We start from the raw sequence: 26,896 nt of genomic DNA on the forward strand, positions 1-26,896 counted from the left end.
TCCACTGAAACCATAACTGGCTTTCTACCCAGGTTCTCTTGAAATGAGGGGAGCAGAAACATACAGAACAGATGCAACCTGGAGGTTCTTGACCATCCTTGGCACAAAAGGCAGCATTTTCTCTTTTTAGAATACAAACCCAGAAGTAGAGTCTAACACATCCGGCGCTCTTATTACTCTGGCCACACAAACTAGGGGTACTGTAGATCAGAAAGGATGTTCACTTCTAGGAAAAAGCTATTCAGAACAGCAGCTTGTGCTGGCAAATATTATAAACTAAAATGCTAAACATGCACTATTTGAGAAACAGGCCCAGTACAGAACCAGCATCCTCAATCTAGCCCAGAGAAATTTATTGAAATGGGAAATATACCCCAATCGGGTAGCTGGCCTTTTATAACTCATAAATTGCATAGATACCTAGCTGTCGTACAGTCCTTTTCAACAGTAGATCTCAAAGTGCTTTACAATTTGGTTGGTATCATGATTCCCATTTTACAGATGGGGATTAATGATCTTGCAGAAACTGCTATGCACTGTGGCTTAAACAAAGCCACAATTTCAGACACAGATGCTATGACTCCCATGTGTCAGTGCTTGCTAGGTTTAAGAGTCTAAAGAAAGCAGGTTTCCTTCAGCTAACAGGATCACACCTTTCAATTAGACTGCAAGACACTGGTGACTACTTATACAAATTGGTCAACACAAATGGTTGATATTCAGACAACCAATCCTTTCAAAACTGATTTTGGATAATAGTTACTAGGACTGTCCCAGTGTAAAGCAGAAGACTCCACGCTTTAGAAATCATGAATGGTATGTGCATACACAAGGATACATGTTAAGAAACTGAGCACAAAACAGCCACCTCTGTATGACTGATACAACAGTGCCCTGTATAAAGAGTCAGTACAAACTGCAACCCTTGCAAATTAGAGGAAACAAAGATGTAATGGCAACATAAAAAAATATTAACCTCTTCTATAAAATAACTATAAGTGCACTTAATTCCACAATAAGTTGCAACTTGTAAATATGATGGATGTTGAAGAGGTTATTTTTATATACCAAAAATTGATGACAAATCAATAAATCCAAAAGATAAACCATATTTATTAAAAAAAAATCAGAACTCAGCAATTGCCAAGATTGTAAAACTGAAAAGATTAATTTACTGATTTGGCAGACACCTGTATTATAGCATTTAAATTTACTCTTCGAAAACTAAACTGTCTCACACCATTGTCTTTCATCATTTTTGAGGGTTATTTTCAATGATCCACATGCCAAACAGGTACAAAAAAAACAAACCACAAACCAACAATATCACATAAAAATATGCAGAGTTTTACACAGAAGCGTGAGCTGAACAGGAGCCTTATCTCAAAGCGAGCAGCTTCCAACCAGGGCAAATCCTTTGTAGTTTCAGCCAACCCTCAATGGGGGAGCTACAAGCACAACGCCGTCACCTCTGACAAAGAGCATTGGAATATTCCTCTTGGTAGACTAAGTGGAAGGAAAGGAAAGCGTAATTTACACAATGCATCTGAGAAATGTAACCAGCTTTAAATTCATGTTCAAAGAAAGAGATATCAAAAGTTCATAAAAAGCAAGTTTTGAGGAAATACAACTTAGAGTCTTATCCACACACTGAAAAGAGCAATACAGTTAGCAGGCAGGTTTACTGTAGCTTTTACTTTGATAACAATTTGCCTGAAGTTGCTTTAAATCAAGTCCTGCTCAAATCTAGCTAGCAAAAATCAATTTTCATCTGTCAATTTTAAGTTTAATTAGATAAAACATTTAATTTAGAAAGTACTTTTAGTTTTTCTTTTCTCAACCACAAGTACTTTTAAACCCTTACTTTATAAATCTCTTCATAGGTTTCCTCATCAATCTCTATTGTTGTCACAGTCTCTTCAACATCACCCAAAATCATATTTAAGTGCTGATCATAAGCCTGTGGAATGAGACCAGTTTAAATTATTTTCTTTATAATCTGTACCACATACAACAAAAAAGTGTTTAAATCTTTGTAGATCAAAGCAGTTCAGATACAAACTAACTAAAATGAAAGTACCTTTTCTTAGTGTATTTCAACTTGGACTCATGAATAATCAATTGCTTTGACTGTCAAATATACCAGTATTTTAACATTAGTGTTAATTTCACCTGCACTAGTGAACACAGTACAACTGTTTTCTTTTTACAAATTATTTTTTTTTCAAATAGTTGTTTCAGCTGTCACATACTTTTACCAAATTATAGTTGCACAGGTTTAAGATTACTAAAGTTATATAGATAGGGCCCTACCAAATTCATGTTCCATTCTGGTGAATTTCATGGTAATAGGATTTTTAAAATCATAAATTTATTGGTTTTAGATATTTAAAACTGAAATTTCAGGGTGTTGTAACTGTGGGGGTCTCAACCCAAAATGGGTTGTGGGGGTGGGGTTGCAAGGCTATTATAGGAGGTTGTAGTATTTCCACCCTTACTTCTGTGCGTTGAAGCTTTCAAGATGTCATAAAAGAACCTAGGCAAAGGCCTTAAAGTGGCTCTCTTAATTTAGTCATGTATGAACAGTAAAAATCCACACAATCATCTCCAGTAGGGATGTGAATACAGTTAAAAAAGTTAACCATTTAAATGATTTAAAAATATGTCATTTAAACGGTTAACCATTTAAGCAGCTGGGGCCCATCTGGCCAACATGGCTTGGGCTGCTGCGGGCAGCGCAGATAGCCCTGCTCAGACCAGCTGAGGTTAGCGGTTAACTGGTAAGACTATGCTTACCGGTTAACCTTTTACATCCCTAACCTCCAGTATGCCCACTGAAACTGGATCTATCTGGGGTCAACCTAGCATAGCACTCAGAAGGCCTAATCAGAGATGACCATTCTCAACACATTATACCAACATGCCATAAACCATACTGGTGCTGAAGTCATTTCAAGGATAGCCCATTTGGGACTTTGAAGATGAGGACTATACCACATTGCAGCATTCAGGAGGGATGCTTTGACTGACAAAAAGCCAGATATCAACTTGTGAGAGTAAGGGACATGTCATTATCACTGAAAGTTACTTGAATGCAGCTTAGACTTCTGTAGGATATCAGCCTGAGCCCAAATACCATTAATTTTTACAGAATGTTTTAATACCTACTTTTTATAAAGCTCTTTGCATCGGTAGATTTCAAAGTGCTTTATAAAAAGGTTGGTATCATTATCCCTATTTTACAGATGGGAAACTGCAGTATATAGAGCTGAAGTGACTTGCCCAAGGTCACTCAGGAGGTCAGTGGCAGAGGCAAGAAACAAACCCAGGTGTGTGCTGAGTTCTAGTCCTGTGTTCTATCCACTAAGCAACACTGCTCTAAAGTAGTTTAAACTAGATTTTTCCTAAACCATTATGTTGTAAAGACAACTGGTAATGGCAGGAAAGAAAATCCAGCACCTTGTCATTCTAAGGTAACAGAATAAAAGACAAGGATTTATACCTTTTACAGGTACCCATACTCAGATACCAAGAAGTGCTCAGAAAATGTGTCAGGCACAAAAGAAACTTCTACACACTTTAAATAGATCGTAAAAATGAACTTGAATTGAATGCCACAAAGCAACCAACCTTTATGAGTACAAGTTGCCTTGACTTTTATATCTACTGTTTCATAGTTAAAAGTACACCACTGTTAAATCTTTCCATAGTGTTTCACTTACATGTAATCTGCCTCGAAGTTCTCGGTCATTCCTCATTTTCACATAGATTCGTTCATCTAGACTGAGTCTGATCAGATCCAGTGGCTCCTCTACAGTATTTGTTGTTTGTTGCTAAAAAAAACCAGAAAGCAGTTTTCACAATAACTTTTATGTTCAAAAGCAGTCTCTCTCAGGGATAGGATAAAGTACCCTTCACCTTCATTTCAGTCATTTGATCCAGCCCAAGCTGGTAGCAATCAAAAATCATTACCATAAGATGAGCATTTGGTGGCCGGTATGAAGTGACATGAATTTCAGTCCACTTCCTAGTGGACAGGCACTACCATCAAAATTGGTACCCTTTACTGGCAGTCTTAGTGACAGGCCAGAAATCTGAACAGAAAGGGAACCAAATATGCCTTTCACTCTCAAAGTTGAGCTCGCACAGTCAGGTCTGAGATATTTTGACAGGGGATGTAGAGAAGCTTACACTGTCACTGACTATGCTGTTCTCATTGGTGGATAATTATTATTTGTATTATTGTAGCACCTAGCAGCTCTAGTCATGAACCAGGACCCCTCTGTCCTAAGCATTGTGCAAACAGAACAAAAGTCCTTGCCGCAAAGAGATAATGCATTGGGGTCTCCGGGGTAAGTATCCTGTATTTTATATTCCTTCAGCTTCATTTTCGACAAAACAAATTGCAATAAAAGTAGGAAACAAAGCCATGTATTTCTTAAGCTTGATAATAGCACTGCCAATACTGAGGTTCCAGGAGACATAAAACAGCACCGAAATGGCACCAAGACCACAAAGAACAATGCAAGTTAGATTTTTATTTTTTAATAAAGCAAAGATCATAGTAAAGACTGAAATAAAGGAAAAAAAATCTGATGTAAAATGCAATAGCGAGAGTTTAAAGATTTGCTGCTCCATAGGGAACATGCAGTCTGCCTCATGTCAAAGGCTGCAGCTTTCTGCTATATATGTCATGCCTCCACTCTGTCATAGAATCATAGAGGATTAGGGCTAGAAGAAACCTCAGGAGGTCATCTAGTCCAACCCTCTGCTCAAAGAAGGACCAACACCAACTAAATCGTCCCAGCCAGGGCTTTGTCAAACCAGGCCTTAAAAACCTCTAAAGATGGAGATTCCACCACATCCCTAGGTAACCCATTCCAGTGCTTCACCACCCTCCTAGTGAAATTGTTTTTCCTAATATCCAACCTAGACCTCCCACACTGCAACTTGAGACCATTGCTCCTTGTTCTGTCATCTGCCACCACTGAGAACAGCCTAGCTCCATCCTCTTTGGAACACCCACTTCAGGTAGTTGAAGGCAACTATCCTTTTTCTGTTCTGCCTTAGCTTACTAATCCAGGAAAAAGGAAGCATCTCATATCATTCTTGAGCAAGCCCCACTGGCTGAGCAAGGACTGAAGAGTGGTGGAGGCATGCTCTGAAGCAGTGGTCACCAATCCTAGAGAATCTCCCAGTCGATAGCGATCTCCAGCTGCAGCGGGCCCCATGGATGGGGGGTGTTTCCCTCCACACACCGCTTCTGCCTGCAAGCACCACCTCCGAAGCTCCCACTGACCAGGAGCGGGGAGCTATGGCCAATGGGAGCTGCTAGGGTGGTGCTTGCAGAGAGGGACAACGCACAGAGCCACGTGCTCTCCCCTCCCCCAGGGGCACATTGACCCCCTTCCAGGAATGGCGTGGGGCCAGGGAGCCTGCCTTAGCCTCACTGCACTACCGACTGGGAGATGCCCAAGGTAAGTGCTGCCTGGTGGGAGGCAGCACCCCAACTCCCAGCCCCCTCCCAGAGACAGCACCCCGTACCCCTTTCTGCACCCCAAGCCCCCTCTCAGAGCCAGCACCCCACACCCCCTCCTGCACCCCAACCCTGACTCCCTCTCCGAACCTGCACCCCAAATCTCTGCCCCAGCCCAGAGCCCCCTCCTGCACCCCAACTCCGAGACCCCCACAGCCCCTTCTGCACCCCAGCTCCCTGCCCCAGCCCAGAGCCCCCTCCGACACTGCAAACCCCTCAGCCCAGAGCCCACACCCCCTCCCAACCCCCTGCCCCAGCCTGGTGAAAGTGAGTGAGGGTAGGGGAAAGCAAGCGAGGGAGAAACGGCGGGATGGAGTGAGCAGGGCAGGGCTTTGGGAAAGGGGCGGGGTAGATCCTGGGTTGCCCTTACATTCAAAAAGCGATTTGGGGGATCAAAAGATTGGAGGCCAGCGCTGTGCAGGGAGCTGTATCCAGCGTTTCTTTGCCGGCGGGCCGCAGCTCAGCTAGACAGTGAGCGTCTGAGGCAAGCTGGGGTGGCCTGAGACCTGGGACACTGGGGAGAGCAAATAGTGAGGGGACCCCCCCCCGGGTGAGCCTCATTCATTAACCATCCCGGCACTGTCTGAGCAGGGGAGAAGCTGAGGAAGAGAGGGGGCTGGTAACAACAGCGACCAGGCGGGAGGGCGACCCCACTGAGGGGGGATCCCCAGGAGAGGGGACCCGGCCTCTGGAGGAAGGGGAAAGCCTCGCTCGACCCCACACAAGGGCCCAGGCTGGGAAGGGGGCGGGCCCCAAACGTGGCTCCCGCCAAACAGGGAGACGGGGGCGAGTCGCTCACCTGGTCCACTTCATCCGCCATCTTTCAAACGCCAGCCAGCCCCGCCCCCTCTCGCGAGCATCCGCCACCCCTCAGGGAGGCGCCGGCGAGTAGGAACGGAGGGGGGAGGCGCCACGCATTGCGTCGGGGAGGGGGGGGAGGTGCCACGCATTGCGTCGGGGAGGGGGGGGGAGGCGCCACGCATTGCGTCGGGGAGGGGGGGGAGGTGCCACGCATTGCGTCGGGGAGGCGCCACGCATTGCGTCGGGGGGGGAGGCGCCACGCATTGCGTCGGGGGGGGGGCAGTCGCGCCGTTCGTCGGCCCAGGCTGGCAGAGGCGGGGCCTGGCGGGAGGGGCGGGGCAGGCGCTGTCTGGACCCGCCCCACAGGCTGGGCGAGGGAGAGAGAAGCCAGGGGGCGCCCGGGCTTGTTCTCGGTGATTCCCCCCCCTCCCCTCCCCTCCCCCGTTGTTCTGCCCTAGCCGCTCTGTGTGAGCAGGGCCGGTCACTGGGCCTCAGTTTCCCCGGACCGTCCCAGGGGGATAGGTAGGGTGAAGCGCTGGCTCCCAAAGGGCAGCAAATACTGGTAGACCCATGTTACAGATGGGCAAACTGAGGCTCCTTTTGGAATTACTTTATAATGGCCTCAGTAGGCGCAGGGGCGGCCAGCGTGGGGCAGCCCAAGGCCTGTCTGCCCCACGGTGGCCGTGCCAAGTGCTTCAGCAGCGTTGCCCCCCGGCAGGCGCCCAGGGGACGTGTTAGTGCGAGGCAGCCTCGGGGGCTGTTCAGCTGGGCGACTGGCACGTGTGACCGGGGTAGCTCCCTAGCCCCTGCCCGCAGTCGCTCCGGGGGGGCGTGTAATGAGGACGCGGCGCTCGCCCAGCCTGGAGCCCGCGCTCTTGGGGCTGGGGCAGAGCGGACGCAACGGCAGCAACCTCTGCCAAGAAGGGGCAACTCGTGAGCACCGTCCCACGGGCCTTGGCAGCGCCCCGCCATCCTGCCCTAGGCAGCTCGGCGCCAAGGGGATGTGACGGGCTGCAGCCCCGCCGGCCGGGCCGGAAGAGACGTCAGGCAGAAGGGGAGGGCGAGAGCGGAGGTAGGAGCCGGCTGTGCCAGCCCGGCCTTCCCCGGGCCTTCCTGCAGCTACGGGAGGCTTCAGGGGGCACATGCTCTTCGCAGGGGGGGAAAGCGTGCAAAGGCCTCGCCAAAGGAGGGGCGGGCTGCCTGCACCTCCGCCGCGTTGGCTTTGTGTCCCCCGCCGGTCTCTGGTTGCACCCCTTGAAGGACGCAGCTTTGAAGAGGAAACGGCATGGGAAAGAAGCGCAAAGGTTCCCTGCTGCGAGAGACGGTCAGCAAGAAATTAAAGGGAGAGCCCGCTGCAGCAGCCACCGGGGCCCCCCAAACTCGCAGGCAAGAACCAGAGGGTGAGTGTAGAAATAGAAAAGGAGGACTTGTGGCACCTTAGAGACTAACAAATTTATTAGAGCATAAGCTTGCATCCGATGCATCCAATGAAGTGAGCTGTAGCTCACGAAAGCTTATGCTCTAATAAATTTGTTAGTCTCTGAGGTGCCACAAGTCCTCCTTTTCTTTTTGCGAATACAGATTAACACGGCTGCTAGTCTGAAACCTGTCATTATGTAGAAATAGACTTTCCCTTGGCCAGAGCCTGTTACAAGCTGTTGCACCATGGAGAATATAAAATGAAGACGAGGCAGCACCTGGCACCAGATTGCAGATTGGGGGAGGGAGATTGCCGCTTTCCCCCCTCGTGCTCCTTTGTAACTACTTTAAAAATGACTTTAAAATGATTCCTCTATGCTGATGAAGGATTTTTTGTACCATATTTCTGTAGGATATTTAAAATCTCACTTGATTTTTTTTCCCCTCATTTAAATGTTACCCTTTTTGCAAGCCTCTGGCCTGCTGTCCAAAGTGCATTTCTAATTAGATTGTGAAGAACAAACCAAATTTCCCCCTTAATGTTTATTTCTAGCTGCATCCATTCTTTGACATCCGTTTTCCTGTAGGATTTTTGTAGGAGTTTAAAAAAAAAATTTTATTTAGAATTGCTTTTGTCTCTATTTGTCTGTCTAGAACTGAATAGAGCCTTTGAAATATTATTAAACAGCAGATAGACCCCCTTTAAAAACACAGTGTGTTTTCATATCCACTAAATAGTGTAGTGTTTGTGTTTAACTCCATTTGCTCATCTGTTGTCTGTTATACAATATGTAGTCATGAGATCATGACTGATTTAGCTCTTTTTGGTCCGCCTCATTTAAATTATACAGATGTTACCTAAGCAAGATAGTTTCCTCTCTAGAACTGAGAGAAGTGCTTACTGCTGTCAGTAAACAATCCAAGATTTCTAAACCTTTCCTTTGTCACAATGAAAGAAGTCAGGATCAAATGATTTGGTCTGGCAGGTGCAGCTAAGAAGAATGAAAGGTTCTAGGGTGGATTGTTGGTGGTGGCTTTGTTTCAACAGATCTTTAGGGCATTATACTCTGTGTAAAATATAAGCATGGAATTCAGGCCATTCTTAATTCAAATAATGGTAGAGTTTGATTGATTGTACATCTGTTTGTGAAAAAGGCTAACTGAAAGAAACACTATAAAATCTTAAGGCCTGATCCTATATTTCTTGTGCAACCAACACTCAGGCTCATAATTAATATTATGCTATGGTATCTTCTATTCCTTCACCACATCTTCTGTGCACATTATTTCTCTCTGGATTTCACATAGCTGTAGAAAAGATGATTTGGTGAGAGTTCCAAGCAATCTGTATCATTCCTTAACTTGTGAGAGAGATCCTAAATTTTCACACAGTGTCCTGTTTTTTTATGACTGCTCTGTCCAAGATACTGGATTTGGTCCTGCAAAGTGCTCAGCACCTTTAACTCCTGTTCGGTGAGAGCTGATGATACCCAAAGAGCCTCAGAAAATCAGGCCTCTCATAAACACACCATTTAAGAAATAATGGTTTTGGAATCCGTGTAGGCTTTGATAGAATGTTATTGGACCCTGGTGTCTATGTAAAACCCTATTAAAGTGAGGAGGCTACTTTGTGGGCTCAGGAGTGTGGTGTCATGGAGCAGTTCTCAGGATTGGGACTTTTTTTTTTTTAATGGAATGTTTAAAGTACAAAAGCCTCTCTCTCCTCAGTAAATTTTCTCTACAAGGTTGCTTTTTAAAAATTTCATTGAATTTGAATCAATTTTACTGGTCTCAGAATAGGGTCCATTGTGGATGCCCACCAACTCGTGCAGTATTGCCAACCCCAGGTGTTCAAAACCATGACTCAAGCCCCCAGAATGGATAGGATTGGCTTAAAAATCATGAGACTGTAAAAACATAAGAAGGTTGTTTTGTTTGCCTTCTGGAGTGTTGTTGTTACTTATTATTTATCGTACATTTGGGTCACATTTTCAAGTTTTGCTTGGCTGCCTATGTTACGCTGGGGGTTGTTCTAGCTTCCATAGCAGTCCAGTATGAAGAGGGTGCAAAGGTGGCACCTTAGACCCCCATCCCCCCCCCATCCTCCACCCAGGGTTGTGAGTTCTGCTGTGCCTTGAACAGCAGATACTGCAAGACTTGCAATAAAATCATAAGAGTTGGCAACTCTGCTTCTGATATATATTTACAGTTGCACTGTTTTGCAATTGCTTGGTCCTAGGTGAGTTGACTTGAAATAGGAAAGCTTGTTTCAATAAAATTGATAAACAGAGTCAACAGAGAACTCTCCAGTTTTCTTGCTTCTCTCAGACTTCCAGAAGCTGTATTTTATAACAGATAATCTCTACTTTATTAGGAAATAAAAATCTAGGTCCTAATCCTAGCTAGCTCTATACATGCAGAGGATCTTAAAAGTGACCTTCAAAGCTTTCTCCAAAGTGGGATCATTATAAACTAATGAGGTGAATGTCAGACATCCACAGGCAGAGGAATATTCAGCTAGTAAATTACTGTAAACGTAGCATTGGAAAAAAAAACAGCGCCTTCAAAATTACCGTACATCGGCTGGTGTTTCTCTGCTATACTGACCCAGAATGCATTGATCTGTGGGCCTGATCCTGCATACAGTTAAGCACATAAGTGACTTCATGCAAATAGCCCTTTTACTCATGCATTGACTTCAGAGGGACTACGTGCATGATTAGAATAACTTGTATATGTGAGTGTTTTCAGGAACAGTGTGTATGTCAGCTTGGATACCAGCAGTCTCCCTGGAATATGTAATAACCCATAAGGGAGTAGATAACTGGCATTTTTTTCCTTACATAGAATGGCTTTGGAAACCTCTTATAGATATAAAATAACTATTTCTAAATACTGGATACCAAATAAAATAAATTCTGTGGAACCATGCCATATCCTAAAAAAGGAGGAAAACCTGGCACATTGTATAATGGAATTGTGCCCGTCAATCCAATCTCATATGTGCATAGTGCACTCATCACAGTGGGCCTAGTGGTTTCACCCAGGTATGATGAGGAAAGCATCTTGCTATTGTTACAGGAGAAACTTCAGAAAAGAGGTGCTTTAAATCCATCTTGCAAAATTCCACTTGTCTGGGAAAAGTAACTCTCTTGTGATAGGTGAGAACAATATGTGTTTTTCATCCACCATCATAGGTAAGGGCAGGTATTGTCCATCTTGAGTATTTTGGGCTGCTAAATTTCCTGATAGTTTTGCTTCAAATGCCCTTTTTGGTAAACACTTCACATTTGTTATGAAAATATTCTCATAGGCAGTGTGTTCATTTTAAGCCTGCATTTTCCCCTGCGGCCTGTGAGTGATATGCTGGCTCCATTGAAGTTGTTGGGAGCTTTATTATTGACTGAGTTCTGTGGGGCTAGGATTTTGCTCTTTGACATGTATTTTCCCCTCTGATCCATTGCAGATGATTTTGAAGAGGAAAAGCCCAGTATGAAGAAGAAGCTCTCAAAAGTTCCTGGTGGAAATAAAAAGAAGAAAGGAGATTGTGACACTGAAGTTCATAGCCTACCAAGTAGATCTTCAAGGCAAAAAGGAGCAAAATCAGTAGTGAAGGAGGAAAATAACATAACTGTAAAAAACAAAGGGAATTGTGACAAAGGGGAAATGTGCCGGTAAGTTAATCTACAGCATCAGCGTAATAGTCTGGAACAATATTGTATTCACTGTTAAATGTGTTTAGTTAGAACCTGATCTTGCAAATACACACAGGTTCCTTTACTCACACTAGTAACCTCATAGTTCCACTAAGCACTTGAGCATAATTATTCAGGTGTATGATTGTTTGCAGGATCAGGCTGTTGGAATTCATTCTGGGTGGAAAGCTAATATTTGAGACATTTTCAAGTTTTATGTAGTACAAATAATTTTAATTTTATATGGAAGTTGCCAAGTAATTTAGGCCGAAAATTCAGGTTTATTTGTCTTTAAATGAGGATAGGGAGGAGGAATGTAACCTAGGACAAGAAAAAATGGGCTTAAATTGCAACAAAGGAAGTAATAATCCTGCCTTGTGTGCTGGGGACTGGACTAGATGACCTATTGAGGTCCCTTCCAGTCTTACACTTCTATGATTCTTTGACATTTGTATTTCAAAATGTCAAAGAAGCTTTTGTATGGACTAATAGCAGGAAGTGAAACTGATCAGTCTTGTTTCACTGGCCAACCTGAACAAAATTTACTAAAATAGTAAAACAGTTCTAATTCCTGTTCTTTTTATACTGATGATGCTTCAGCAAGATTAACAGTTCATGAATTCTGTAAAGCCCTGATCCTTCAAAACATTATATGGAGACTGAACCTCTGCATCTATATAGAGCCCTGTTGATTTCCCTGGGATCTTTTGAGGGTGCAGGTATCCATCTCCCTGGAGATCCTTACAGAATGGGGACCTAATATTACACACTGCAATGGGAAGAATATTTCCCTATATTACTGTTCTGCCTCTATTTATGGCAGGATGTTTTACTTTACAAGTACAGATGCATTGTTTGCACTTGTAGTTTGCTTGTCAAATATTTTAACAGCTTTGCAGCTGTTATTTTTAATACAGATATATTGTATTTGGAGAAAAACAACATTAAAATAATAGAAAAACAATTTTTATACTACCAAACAAACTACACACTAACTCTTAAAGCCTTTTTTGGTTGTCTTTTGTAATCTTTATAGTGCTTTACCAAGCCCCTCTCAGAAGGAGACGACTTTGAAGAGACAATCAACTATTAAAAAAGAAATGGATGATGATGATGATGGAGATGGAACTGAGGATGAGTGGGAGGATGTGGAAGGTAACAGTCTTTTACAGTGGCCTTACCAACTATTGTGCTCTAAATATTGTCATATACTGTTTTTCTCAGTGATGATTTATTTGACTCTGGTGCAATCTCTCTCTTGAATTCAGATAGTTTCTACAGTCACTATTATAACTTTAGATTTTTTTTAATTGACTCTCTTCTATAAATATTATAAAAGATCTAATCTAATATACAGATCAAGATTTTGAAAATTCCAGTGTTCATGGGTGTTTAAAGAATCCAAACTAAAATCAATATACTTACCAGCAGGTGGCATTTTAACCTCATATTATTCATCCACAAACAGTGGATAAAGGGGCAGCCTTGCCCCTCTTCTAGAATTTCCTTTACTGCTTACTTAAATAACATAAGGTTCCTAGCAGAATTTGCCTCTGAGTTTAGGATTGCTCCCTGCAGAACCTCTATCCTGCCCCTTGTTCAGTCTGCCTCAGAAAGACACTAGGGACCCTTTTATGTATGGTAGTTGGTGTTACTAAGACCCACTTTGTCTGTCTGCCAGTGTCTGTGAGCACAACAGCTCTGCATCTTTATGCACCTCATACCTATTAACATGTGTAGCAATGCTGCTACCCAACATGTGGCGCTCCCTGAGCTATTTGTAAATATGAAATATCACCTTATGCTGAGAGAAGCTTAGAGTGAGTCCAACAGAAGAATCAGATTATGATTTACTAGAGATGGAGACTGGGCAAGTTAAGTCATTCAGTCAGATACTAGTTAGTTGACCATCAAACCAGGCTCTGAAGACCAGAATTGTATTGTATTGTATTTTTTATCTGTAAATGCATGCCTACTAAATTGAACTCCCTACTTTAAAAACACTCCTGAGTCTTGTCAGTGTTTTTGAACTGATAGTGAAAGATTTAGCCTGAATGTAGGAATAAGGCGCCAACGGGAGAGGAGCTCCAACACCTAGAGGGTGAAGTCAAGAATACCAAAGTTATGGTAGAATTTTGACAGTTACCGTACGTAATAATATCCCTCTACCACAGAACGCCTGGTAGAGTCCCAGAACATGGAACTTTAAATAGGGCAGCAGTGCTGTAGAGAAGGCTGCATTCTCAGCTCCTACCTAATGTGGAGCACCCAGTTCAAAAAAAATACTAATGAATATTATTTTACAAATAACTGTCTAAATGTATTGTTCCTGTAAGGTGCCATCGAGACAACTCTGAAACCCAAGTGCTGTGTCCCCACAACAAACACAGCATGGCCCATAGCAATGCGAAGCTTCCCTTATGCTGCTCCACCAGTGTTCCTCAATCCACTTCTGAAGTAATGATTTGTTTTTTGGACTTTCTGCTAAAGGGGGTTGATTGTGATGGTAGTATTGTGAAAGGGAGACCTGTCTGCTAGAAACTGGACAGTGTCAATACCTTGATACTAAAGCGACCTGCATTCCATGAATACCTTAGATACAGAATATCTGCTCATTTAATAGTTTACTGAAGAGACACCAAATGGCAGTGTCTTTTGGCAGTCCAACTTTGGCTGTGTTTGAACAGGTGAACCAGAGAGGAGACTCCCCAAGGCCATTGATTCCATGGGTATTTATTTTAATTTTACATTTCCAGAACTCGAAGATCCTGTCCTGGATAAATCAGGAACAGCTGCTGCCCTTCCTGCGCTAGTGTTGCCCAGCAAACCAGTTGAGATAGAGATTGAAACTCCAGAGCAGGCAAAGAAAAGAGAGAGAAGGTAAGATCAATTATACAGGGGAGACAGCAGTGGATAGAGTAGGGGGGCCCGGAGTTGGGAGACCTCTCAGGTTCCAACTCTGGTCACTGTCTGGCTGTTTGACTTTGTCAGTTGGGGTAAATGGTCATAGCACCATTGACTTGAAGTCACTGGAGTTGTGACCATTTAGACCAGCTGAGTATCTGTCTGCTGATCTTTAGATGTGCTGAGCATCCAAAACTTGAATTGAAGTCAGTGGGAACTCAGAGTGGACAGCACCTTAGAAAATCAAGCCCCTTAACTTCACTGTGCCTTTGTGTGTCCCCATGTATAAAATAGGGATAAGGATACTTACTTTTGTAAAGTGGTTTGAGATCTGGGGCTGTTGTAATTATACAGTACTATGACTGTATATATCTTCTTTGTCTTTTCCCATTTTTAACATAGTAGTACCCCTTCAGTAAATTCAGTTAGCAACAGCCTTCTTAGATCCTGTCACAAGTTTGGGTAGTGAGGCTAGGAATTTACATCTGGTCTTATAGAAATATGAATACTAGTTACAGATGGAATCTTGTTACCTGTATGCTGAATTTTTCTTCCCTAATTCACGTGGATATTTGGGAGGGTTGAGTAGGTAGGTAGGTAATGAAAAGTGCTAAGTAAGTATTAAGTATTTTTTTATTGGTAGTTTGTTGTACTTCCTTACACTGGCAGCTCTTTAAATCAAGGCACTAAGTCTCAATAGTAAGGTATGTAGTGCTCACAGTTTTTTAATCACATCTGCACCTCAAGACTATTTGCATAGAATTGACTGAATTCTCCCAAAGCGTGCACAGGTCTTAGCGTAAAACCTGGAATTGATTCTCTGACGCATTCTGTTTTTTGATTATTCCAAGTCCTGGTCAGGAATCTGGAATGGTAGGTCCACTGGGTATTACAGAATTCATTTTTTTTATAAAACTGCAGAGAGAAAAGGAAAGCTGAGTTTGAGACCTATCTCCGGAGAATGATGAAACGCTTCAACAAGGAGGTTCATGAAGATACGCATAAGGTGAGGGTCACAGAAGCAACATGGCAGAGAGGGTACAGATCATGAAGACTTCGGAACAGTTGTGGTATGTGATTGAAAAGGCACAATGACATTTAGAGCCACTTCTAATCTATATGATCCATGAACATGCCTAGAAACGAAAGGGAAAAAGGAAAGCAAATTCCAATCAAATTCACATACAGGTTTCTCTCTGATCATCATTTGGAATCCCCTGCCACTTGGAGAATCTGAATTTCTGGAATTCAGGAACAAAATAGATGTCAGTGGTGTATATAGGATTAGTTACTGAACTGGAGTGATTCCCACTCATATTCATGGAGTTAAACTATTCATCACATTTGGGGCTGGCAATACTGATGAGCACGAAAGGGATTTTGATCCAGATCCTCAAAGATATGAGGCACCTTACTCTCATTTACATCAATGGGAATTAAGTACTTGCATACTTTTGAGGCTCAGGGCTTTTATCACCTTCCTCTGGAGCACTAAAGGGTAAGATGGCCTTGTGTTCAAGGCACTGGGGCTCAGGAGATGGGGGTTCAATTTCTGTTTTGATACAGATTTTTCTCTGTGCCTCAGTTTCCTATTGCTAGATCCAAGGATATGACTTTCCTACTTCATAAGAGTATTGCAAGAGTAAACCCAATATTGTGTAGTGCACAGATATGATGAAAGCGGACAGATAAGTACCTACATGCATTGAGTTAAATTAGGAAGGCATAAGTACATGATTTTACCATTGATTTGTTATTGGCAAATCTCCTTCCAGCTTCTGTTTCTGTTTTTGTACTGGCTATGGGAAAAGGGTGGGAAATCCAGTACAATGAAAAGTACTTAAAATAAGGACTAGCTTTTGACTTGAAATTGTCTTTGGAGATGAATATTGCTTCTGCTCTCAGGTGAAGCAATGACAGTTGTTTCAAATGTATAAGACACAAAGTTGGTTTTGTATCTGTTTTGTGCCTAGTCCTAGAAAACAAACGATTTGAAGTGTTTAAATCAAAGCTCATCAGTGTTTCCAGATGGTAGATGGACGCATGGCTGTCAAAGGGAACTTAACTGGCATTTCATTTTGCATTAATTTCAGGTATAGTTTAAAATCTGCTCCTCCTTTTTTAGCTATCTTTATTTCACATCCCTAATAATTGTGCCATGGAGAGGGAATTGAAACGAAGATCTTAGAACTGACAATTTGAAGACAGAATTCCAATGGAGGCCACAGAAATTGTAGTCACAAAAGGCCACGTTCTTCTCTGGCTTACATGGCCGCAATTACTTTGAGAATCTTGGTATCTCCTTCTTCGTATAGCTATTGGGTCAGATTCACACTGGTATGTTAACTGTAATGGAGTTGCACTTGGATTAATATGGCTTGTTGTATTAGCTGAAGAGCCTTTGTATTTGCCCTATCCCTGGCTGTTGATGGAGGAGTAAAGTCATTCATTGAAACAGCCAGTGTTTTTGGTACAATCTTAAAACCTATTTTCTATCTCCTCCAGGTTCACCTACTATGTTTGCTAGCAAATGGTTTCCATAGGAACAGGGTCTGCAACCAGCCAGATCTTCAGGCTGTTGGCTTTTCCATCATCCCCACCCACTTCACTGAAGTGCCTGCAGGTCGTGTAGACTTTCTCTACCTCTCCAACTTGGTGAAGTGGTAAAAACCTCCCTTGTAATCTAGCACTCTCATGTTAACTATTGAATTTTTGATGCAGCACAAAGAGAGAGATCAAGCTGAATGAGTGTAGTCACCCAGGCTCAAGTGATTTATCTTGTTAAATACTAGTGTGGGGAAAATTCCCCCCCCCTTTTAAGAGAGGGGTGAACTATGAAGAAGTTATTCAGGAAACTAGACACTAAGGTGAATTTGTCATTCTTCAAGGTTTGTTGCAACCTTCACTATCAACACTGAACTCTCTGTTGATGATCAAGAGAGCCTGCAGTCCACTTTAGAGAGGCGCTTCGCCATCTATGCTGCAAGAGATGATGAGGAGTTGATCCATGTGAGTGACTTGAAGTCTGGAAGCTCCCGAGGTTGCTTGCTGGGGTTGGATGCCAGATCGCTGGGGTAGAATTGCTGCTGTAGAGGTTGCAGGTTAGGCTTAAGGAGTGGGGCTGGATTTGAAGAAAACTGATAGACCATCTCCAGGCCTCAGCTTTCTCTTTATTTTTTCCTGTTTTGAACGTAGCCCTGGTGCTTTGAATGACATATGTGCCTTATAACCTGAACAAGCACCCATTGGGGTCCTGCTGTGGTTAGCCCCTGATTCTAAGCTGTATCTAACTGAAGACCTGATGATTTTGGCCCTCTGTTCTAGGCAATATCCACTTGCGTTAATGTGTAATTGGTCCTGATGCTGGTGGCTTCACAGATAAGTATGTACATTGTTCAAAATCATTACCCCTGAGTCTGCTCTGGCAGTGCAAAGCAACTACAAAACCAGATTAACCAGCTCCCTATTCCTCTTTTGTAAAGAAATTCCTAGGGTTACACAGCCCCTTCTTGGTCCCCGGTTTAGGAGGTTTACCTGGAAAAAAGAGTTGTGATGAAGGTGTTACTGGATTGAGGCAATCCTCAGCAGTCAGAATGACCCTTTGAGGCCAAGGGCAGCCAGCTGTGATTTAGAGTAGCCTGAAGGTTTTAACTGACCACTATTTTTTAAGGCATCTGGCAATAAGTCAGCCTGTGACTTTGGAACTGGAGTAGGGGCAAACTAGTCATGTCTTTTCAGTTCTTATAGGGGTTGCTGGTTAAAGAAAAATAATTCATGAGCAGAAAACCAAACATTGAGGGAAGGCTTCCCATCCTTTGGGAGAGCAGCATGTGAACTGCCATTTTGCAGGCATTCTGCCCACAACTCCATCATGCTCCTTGGAAACCTCGGAAATTGCAGCCTTGGTCTAGTTGTAGAATGTCTTTGCTGTGTCTGGAGATGTAGAAATACCTCTAGCTAGGAACTGAGGAATCATGCTACATACACTGGCGGGAGAGGAGCACAGACAAAGTGAACCGTGCCTGAGTTTGAACGCTTCTGGTTTGAATGTATCTATTCTTGCCCATTTCTGCTGAACTCCCACATAGCAAAACAGTCAGCAGGTCACCACTGATACTAGGTTACAGTCGCTAAACTACCATTGCAGTGTCCATATGAATGGCAGATGTTTCTATATAGTAACATCTTGTTAGCGTACATAATTTATTCAATCCATCCTTGAAAGAGGTGCCACTTTGTCTCCTTTAGCTCTGTTTACCTCAGGAATGAGGAACTGAGAGGAAAAATGGTCCAGTGTTGGGGCAGTAGACTAGGACTTGGGAGAACAGGGTGCAACTCCCTGCTCCACCAAAGACTTCCTTTGTAATCTTGGGGAGTCTAACTTCTTTATGCTTCTGTTCCCCATCTATAACATGGGGATGTTGTGAGGATAAATACATATATTGTGAGACATTCAGACACTGTAGTAATGGGCGCGATGCAAGTACCAGAGATAATTGAAATGAATCTTTATCAGCACACACTGCACTGCACCAGGTGAAAGATCTGGATGAAACTTGACTTTTGGGTTGAACTCTGGCTCCAATGTGGCTTTAAGCTAGTTGTTCATACTTAACACCCCCATCCCTCCCCCCCCCAAAAAAAACAACAAAAAAACCAAACCCCAACCTTCAAGTCCTTTTTCTTTTTTCTTAAACAGATATTTTTACTTATTCTGCGAGCGTTACAGTTGCTCAGTCGGCTTGTGCTGTCTTTGCGACCCATTCCCCTGAAAGAGCCAGCTGGAAAGGTAGGGTTAATTGGGATTGTGAAATAAAGGAATTGACTATTTTAGGCGTCCACACTCTGGCCCAGAGGGTGATCATTAGGAGTTACATGATGTTAATGAAGAGGGGGAAAAAATAGGCTGAATATCAGAAAAATCTTCCTGACAATGAGCTATATTAGGGCAGAGTTGTCAGGATTTAACGTAAGGTGTGATGTTAAACTGATTTAGCTAACAGTAAAGGCGGTGTAGACACTCTTATTTTGGTTTGCATGTCTTATTTCAGTTTAGCTTATACATGTTTCTGTTCAAATTAAGATGAATAGAAATAAGCCAGGTTTAAACTGAAATAAGTGTGTCCATGCAGCCTTTGCACCAGTATAAATTGAATCAGTTTAAAGCCACACCACAAGTTGAATTGGTGCAATTTGAGACAAGGATTTAAGCCGTAGAATGTCTTCCACCACTTTTCTTTGGAGAATAAGTTGCTTGGGACTTTTAAAACTAGAGTTGGACTGAATGATCGAATAGGTCTTTTCCATCTCTGACATCTGTGATGGAGACTAATTAACAAGCTCAGATCCTTTAAAGCCAGCCAGCCTGTGTATCTAGCCAGTGTTCTCTTCTCTGGGTTGGGAACACAGAGCACAGCCTCTTGAAGCCCACCAAATGTCCCTACCCAGCTGTTTGACTTTAGGTTTATGATTCCCTAAAACTTGCATATTAACAGGACTACTGTACTCACAAAGCTTTGTTCTGCTTCCACCTAGCCCAGTTAGTGGAAGTTGGAGTTTGTCTAACAAACATTATTTACTCTAGAAAAATCAAGCGCCTCTTTTGTTTTCAGGGCAAGAGCTCCTACAAGAAGCACTCTGCCAAAAAACCTAAGGCTCCGTCAAGAAAAAGCTCCTGCAAAGGAGCCAAGCAACAGGAAACTCTGTCAGGGAGTGAAGTAGCTGACAAGGAACCAAACACCTCTGGGACCAAAAGGAAAAGTAAGTCAAAGGTGATCAAGGATTGCCAGGAACAAAAGGAATCCAGTAATGATGAAAGCAACCTGGGGGAAGAGGAAGGAGCACGCAGGCCCAGAAACAAATGCCAACGAAGAGTGACCTTGAAAGTGTCTTACAAAGAGCAGAGTGGAAGTGACGAGGGCAGTGATTCTGAGTTTGAGGCTTCGGAGGAGGAGGACAGTCATTTCTCTGATGAGGATTTTGAAACCCTCTCTAAGAGGCAGAAGAGAACATCAGGGTCCCATAAAGCAAGGGTAGTAGTTGAAAATAGCAGGAAAGCCAGGTCTTCAGAACCAAAAGGGCCCAAGAATTCAGGTGGAAATGAGCAATTGCTGGCAAAAGTAGCTTCTCCAGGCTCTTCTAATACACCCAGGAAGAGGAACAAAATAATCTCTAGTGATGATGATGGGGAGCAGGAGATGGTGAAAGTGACAGGCACAGATCAGTGGTTGGAAATCTTTGTTGAGCAGGAAGACAGGTGGATGTGTGTGGACTGCGTTCATGGCATTGTTGGCCAGCCCTCTCTGTGTTTCAAATATGCCACCAAGCCAGTTTCTTATATTGTGGGAATTGACAGCAATGGGCACGTAAAGGACGTAACGCAAAGGTACGACCCAGCCTGGATGACTTCGACAAGGAAATGTCGTGTGGATCCTCAGTGGTGGGAAGACACGCTGGAACCATATAAAAGCCCCTTTGTGGAAAGAGAGAAGAAGGAAGAAAGGGAGGTAAATGAACACCAGAGATTCGGTGTCCTTTCATACTGAGAGCCAAATCCTGACATCCTGAGTCTAGCAAAGCTCCCTGGGAGATTTTCCCTGAGAAGGGATGCTGGGATTTGGTGCCAGAATATTTACTGTATTCATATGTGGGTATGTTAAATCTGGGAATGTATATGTGTATGTTACAAGAAATAAAATAAAATGGAAGCTGTTTAGGAGAGAATCTGGAGAGAACAAATGCAGAGGACAAACCCATTTGTAATTTGTTGCTAGAATAGCATTGCCCTTGTCGTGAAACACTTTGAATCAAGTTCATCTGTGGTGTAATTCCATCATCACCAAAGGAGATACACCAGGGATGCCTTTAGTCATTTGGATTACCTGCTTTTGTATAGGTTTCTGATTTCCCTCACCCCCCAATAAAGTTTATGATACAATCTGTCATCTTTTTGTAAAATGCTGGTAAATTTTTGTAAAATGCAAAAGACGATTGAATTCACTATTATTTGCATGGGTCAAACAGTTTCTAGTTAAGCTTCAAGACCAGCCTCTGCCGACAGTCATTGGAGAGTATAAAAATCACCCTCTTTATGCACTGAAGAGGCATATCCTGAAATATGAGGCCATCTACCCTGAGACTGCTGCTATCCTAGGATACTGCAGAGGAGAGGCGGTATATTCCAGGTGAGACATACCTGCTTGTCATATTATAAAAATTAACTAGCTAAATTGATTGAATGTCAGTAAGACAGTTCTGTGTATTTTTGCAGTCCATTGAAAGTGTAGACAGTTGCTTTGTTTTGGCCTCTTTAGAGACTGTGTGCACACACTGCACTCCCGGGACACCTGGCTGAAGCAAGCTCGAGTGGTGAGGATTGGGGAAGTGCCCTATAAGGTAAGGGAGCTTGGAATCATGTCAGTCCAATGTGACTGCCCTCTCTGGATAAATAGTCATTGCTTTTATACCTTCTGCACAACAAGATTTGCACAGGGGACTCTGTGACCAGGGGAGTGGGAGGAGGTAGAGAAACGGAATTCTTTCCCTCCAGGCTGCAGGGAGCTGCCCTGCTGCTGTGGATCCATCAGCCAGCAATGCACCACATCTACCCAGAATTCCACTATGTGTTCTTCACACTCTCAGGGACCATCTCTGTTCGGAGGCTTCCTGCCTAGCAGAACTGCACTCGTTTGATTCTGTTCAGAGCCTTCCAGGACTCTTCCTTGAATTGGAGGATTTGGCCCCAATTTGCTCACAACATGCCTAGGTGCATCAAGCATAAGCTATAAGTTACAGATATCAGAGCTATAGAATGAGCACCCCTTTCCTCTCAGACCCTCCTCTTTCGGTCTCCCAAATAAAATCTGAGATCTCAGATTAGTGTCTGTTTATTTCTAAAGTGTGACAAATGCAGCCATTGTGTTTCACAGATGGTGAAAGGATATTCCAACCAGGCAAGGAAAGCACGACTGGCAGAGCCTTCGAATAGGGAGAAAGACGATTTGGGGCTGTTTGGCCTGTGGCAGACGGAGGAGTACCAGCCTCCTGTGGCAGTGGATGGAAGGGTAGGCAAGAGGGAAGAGAGAACTGTGTGTGTGGTGAATGCAAAAATCAGGAATGAAGACACAGGCTTTATTTTTCTAGAGCATCTTTGTGTGTTAGAGGTAGATCAGTCTGCAGCTTCTGGATCCCAAAGTTCTGGGATTTGTAGATTATATTGGTTAACTGCCCAAATTTTAGTCCCACCTTAAGTAGGCCTCCATTTTTATGATTGGAAATAATTATGGAGTTCTGTGCCTGCAATTCAGGGCTTGCAAACATGGGGAGTTATTCTTGATTAACTTTGTAAGTGAAATAAGTTAATTCAGAATAAGGCACTCTGTTCCAGTGTAAGAGCATCCACCTATGGAGAAAATTGGAAATAGTTAATCTGCTTGAAATTCACATCCTACCTTATTCTGGATTAATTTTCATTTTTAATTTTCAAGCCCATGGTTACAAAGCACAGATGGTAACCATAAACCAGGGTTGTCTATGTAGCTAAAATGTAGTTGCAAAGTGTAGGCCAATGTCTGAATATATGGCTTGTGTCCTGAATATTAAGTAATTGTTGCCAGTGTCACTAATCAGACCTTCAGAAGAAGGATAACTAAGCAGACATTTGTAATGTATCTATTTCTGAATAAGAGCAGGAATTTCCATTCATCTCCTGACTGAGCATGAGGCTTCACTTTTTTTTTTTCATTTTTCAATAACAGGTTCCCCGGAATGAATATGGAAACGTGTATCTCTTCCTGCCCTGTATGTTACCAATAGGCTGTGTGCAGCTAAAACTTCCCAATCTGCATAGAGTGGCACGGAAACTGGACATTGACTGTGTTCAAGCCATCACTGGATTTGATTTTCACGGTGGCTACTCGCACCCAGTGTACGTGATGTGCCTGCTTTCTGTTTTGTTTGACCTGTGAAGATTTTTGTTTACTGCATGACGGGTGCTCCTTGCTAAGGGTCTATTCCATGCCATTTTCTCTGTCAGCTGCTGTAGAGGCAGGACAGCTCAGAGCAAGCTGTGGCACATGACATCACAGAATTCAGCTCAACAGCCTGTCCTTTCATGTCCATTAGCAGCCTGCCCTTGCTCTGGAAGAGTAGGGAAACCACCCTTGCAAATGCATCATGAGAGATACTCTGCTTTTTCTGTCAATACTCAGGAGTCTTCTGTCTATGATGCATCGATACGTATTGGCCTGCTTCCTTTCTTCCTCTAGCACTTGACCTGTTTTGCGGGTGCATAAATTGATAGGTGAATGTATTCTCCTTTCCAGTACTGATGGCTACATAGTCTGTGAAGAATACAAAGAGGTGCTCATCGCAGCCTGGGAGAATGAACAGGCAGAGATAGAAAAGAAGGAAAAGGAGGTGAGAATTGTTTTCACAGGATCCTCATTTTTATATTGAACAATAAGTCACCTTCACTTACAGTTATGTAAAATAACAGTCAAACGTGGGGCTATGCAAGCATTAAACACAGAGCTGAGCCAACGTAAATGTGTAGTGGTCACAATCTTACATTTCAGTAGAACCACTTGTCCAGATGGATTCCTAAAGCATTTACTCTGTCTAATATCCAAACTGCGGGGATGCACGTGATCCATTATAATAATGCAGCCATCTCTGGAGTGGACCACAACAGCTGTTTAACAGCACACAGCAACATTACACAGTTCTTTAGAACAGAAAGTGAAGAATCCATACCCTGGGATAAATTTTAGACACAATATAATTTAGCCAAGTTGGAATTTGCCAGGGAATGAGGGCCAGCATCCCTGCTCATTCACAAATAATTATAAATGGCCATGACATCGGTGTTGCATTAAATCCAAATGATGACCCCTCCAGCAGCCCTGGATAGGGGGGCATTGATTCAGTACTAACTTTGAGAAAAGTGCCCAATTCAGTATTTGACTCAGACGAATGCCCCATATCCTGCAGCATCCACTGACATGTTCTTTTGGGGCCTCCTATATAAGTACTGATCAATCCTGACACTGCTTAGCTTGTGAGATGTAACAGCAAAAAGCCATGCTGGCTGCTGATGGTGAGTAAAATGGTATAAAGTTATATGATGGAATAAATACAATTATTCCTGTACAAACAGATACCTCTTAAAATATAATGTTTGGTTAATAGGCCTACTGAATGCTCGGGAGTGATGCAATACATTTAAATTAATATACAGAATTTCTCCATTTTGTTTAAACACCAAAGACTGTTTGTATGGTTCTGAATACATCAGAATTCCTGACTTTAAGGATTTCTTTTTTTGAAATAACAATTCCACATAGAAAAGAGAGAAGAGAGCACTGGGGAACTGGAAATTGCTGGCAAAAGGACTTCTCATAAGAGAGAGACTGAAGCAACGCTACTGCAGAAAGGTAAGAATCTGTGTGTATATCTGCTACTTGTAAGGACTAAGGAGTTTTTTCCAAGGCAGAATTTGCCTGCCAGGTAGTGCTAAGACCTGTCAGGAAAATGGTAGCAGTGGAATTTGCACAGGATTCTTGAGTCTCTTTTTTCCCCTCCGTTCTTAGTCTCTTCTTGCTCATGGGAAAACCCCAACACTCTATGTGACTAGATCCCCTCCAGCGTGCAGTGTGGGACTGTGGTGAGCCTGCTGTGCCTCCCTGACTCTCTCCCCCCTGCTTGCCAGGAGCCAATCAAAAAAAAAAAAAAAAAAAAAGTAGCAACAAGCTAAAAGCCAAACAAGCTACAAGCCAAAAACTAGCCAACAAACAACTTGCAAGTCAATTAAGCCAAAAACAAGCCCAATTTCTGCTTTTTTTTTTTTTTTGGTGGGTTTGGCAAGTTTGCCTCTAACATTCATGCTTATTTTTTCCAGAGTGAGGCATCCGCATCCATGATGGAGAAAGGAGCTGGATTTTCTTCAGATGAAGAAGGGGAGCCAAGTTCAAATACTCCAGCTGAAGACGTGGTGGTTTCTTGGCCTCTGAATCGGCAAGTGGAGGAACAAAGAAAAGAGAAAAAAGGCAGAAAGAGCAAGCGGGAAAAGAAGGGAGAAGTAGCACACTTGTTCCCCTTTGAGAAGTTGTGACCAGAACCCAGGGCTAAACTCTTTATGTTCAATTTCCTGATGCAAGGATGAAGGTGGTTGGTTTCTTTAAAACTATCTTGTAAATAATTTCAGAGCTAGAAAATGTTTGATGTTTTCTACCAGTTGCCTGCTTGATACTGAATGAGTCAAAATTATATAGAGCAAAGAGCAGATGTGGAGGTAGATAAAAATACATCACAACAGAAGCATACCAGCCAGTGTGTGCTTTCAGCTCTCTAGTATATATGTATTTCTGGTGGTCAGAGGTGGACTCTCTCCACAGTATAATGTCAAGCCCTTCTCTCTGATCTAGCACGGAGAATGCTATAAAGGTGAAACTGGATTTATTTTATCATTTCTTTTGGAGTCATGGGTAACCTTTTTATCTGTAGAGCTTTGAGGGACAGATTTGTAGATATCGTATCCCACTCAGAAGAGTGACCCATTGCAGCTGTTCTTCCCCTTTGACAAGTATTGTCACCCCTGCAGTATAGCTATTGCTGCATCACTTTCAGGCTCTCCTTCCCCCAAGTCTTGTTTACCAACAAACAGAAGCATGTGTAGCTGCTATTCAGGAGTCCCTCCTGCACTCTATTAGTGGCCTATTATCGCTATAGGTAGTTAACCCATATTGTTTCAAATTAGCAGTGTAATAGATTTTTATTCCCATGTGTAGTTAGTTCATCATCCCAAGGGTGGAAATGTAAAGAATCAAGTAGCACCTCAAAGCCTGGCAGATGCCTAACATTTACATGTTTTACAAAGAACAGAAATGTCTTAAGTGTAATTTTGACTTATTTTACTTTTCAGTCCTTGATCTTTTCCCTGCCTCCATAATCCTTTCTAGAGAGAGAGAGAAAAGTCTTGAGATAATTTGGGACACTGTCATGTTTGCATTTTTTTAAAGATTTTTTTTATATCATCACCACTTTTATCATTAAACTAAAATAACTAACTTTTCACCCTTAATATTTATTCACTGTCTGCATATGGCATAGCTTGGATAACGAAAGCAGACAAGGAACTTTGTTTGGGGCAAGCTTTGCAAGAGCGCCATTGCCAGAAGTAAAAGTCAGTGGGACTTGGGAACTTTTGAAACTGTTACCCATTGTCTATAGCAAGTTTCACTTTCTCTCTCTCTCTCTCTCTCTCTCTCTTTAGCACAGTTCTGGTTTGTATTCTAAAAACTGTAAAAGAATGTTTAAATCCATGCAAACTGTTTGTGGGATTTTTTTTTAAATGAAATAGTACTTGATATAGACTAACTCTTTTTAGAAAACCTATAGCTGGGCCTAAACAGACCTAAATTTCTCTTTAAGAAAACTCCTGGTTATGGAGGGAATACAGTAATGTTAAGAGGCTGCTGCTTTCTTGCCTTATGCCATGGGCTCAAACTCATTATAACCCTAGTGGAAAGGTTAAAAATGCAAG

General features: G+C 42.8%; 2 protein-coding genes across 2 annotated transcripts; one reads left to right on the top strand and one right to left on the bottom strand.

Annotated features, from left to right (window-relative positions):
* Positions 1-1,093: 1,093 nt before the first annotated feature.
* LSM3 (LSM3 homolog, U6 small nuclear RNA and mRNA degradation associated) lies at positions 1,094-6,470 on the bottom strand. Its single transcript, XM_038409266.2, has 4 exons — positions 6,336-6,470; positions 3,723-3,833; positions 1,865-1,960; positions 1,094-1,506 (listed from the first exon to the last, which is right to left on the bottom strand). The coding sequence occupies exons 1-4, from the start codon at positions 6,354-6,356 to the stop codon at positions 1,426-1,428; spliced, it is 309 nt and encodes a 102-aa protein (XP_038265194.1). The 5' UTR covers positions 6,357-6,470; the 3' UTR covers positions 1,094-1,425.
* Positions 6,471-6,684: 214 nt separating this feature from the next.
* On the top strand, positions 6,685-26,896 carry XPC (XPC complex subunit, DNA damage recognition and repair factor). Its single transcript, XM_038409878.2, has 16 exons — positions 6,685-7,737; positions 11,223-11,430; positions 12,488-12,606; positions 14,208-14,331; positions 15,277-15,361; positions 16,861-17,018; positions 17,244-17,364; positions 19,055-19,144; positions 19,968-20,861; positions 21,379-21,539; positions 21,669-21,750; positions 22,284-22,418; positions 23,112-23,281; positions 23,679-23,772; positions 24,699-24,788; positions 25,253-26,896. The coding sequence occupies exons 1-16, from the start codon at positions 7,623-7,625 to the stop codon at positions 25,463-25,465; spliced, it is 2,859 nt and encodes a 952-aa protein (XP_038265806.1). The 5' UTR covers positions 6,685-7,622; the 3' UTR covers positions 25,466-26,896.

Source organism: Dermochelys coriacea, chromosome 7 (genome assembly GCF_009764565.3).
Source record: "Dermochelys coriacea isolate rDerCor1 chromosome 7, rDerCor1.pri.v4, whole genome shotgun sequence".
Lineage (NCBI taxonomy): Eukaryota > Metazoa > Chordata > Testudines > Dermochelyidae > Dermochelys > Dermochelys coriacea.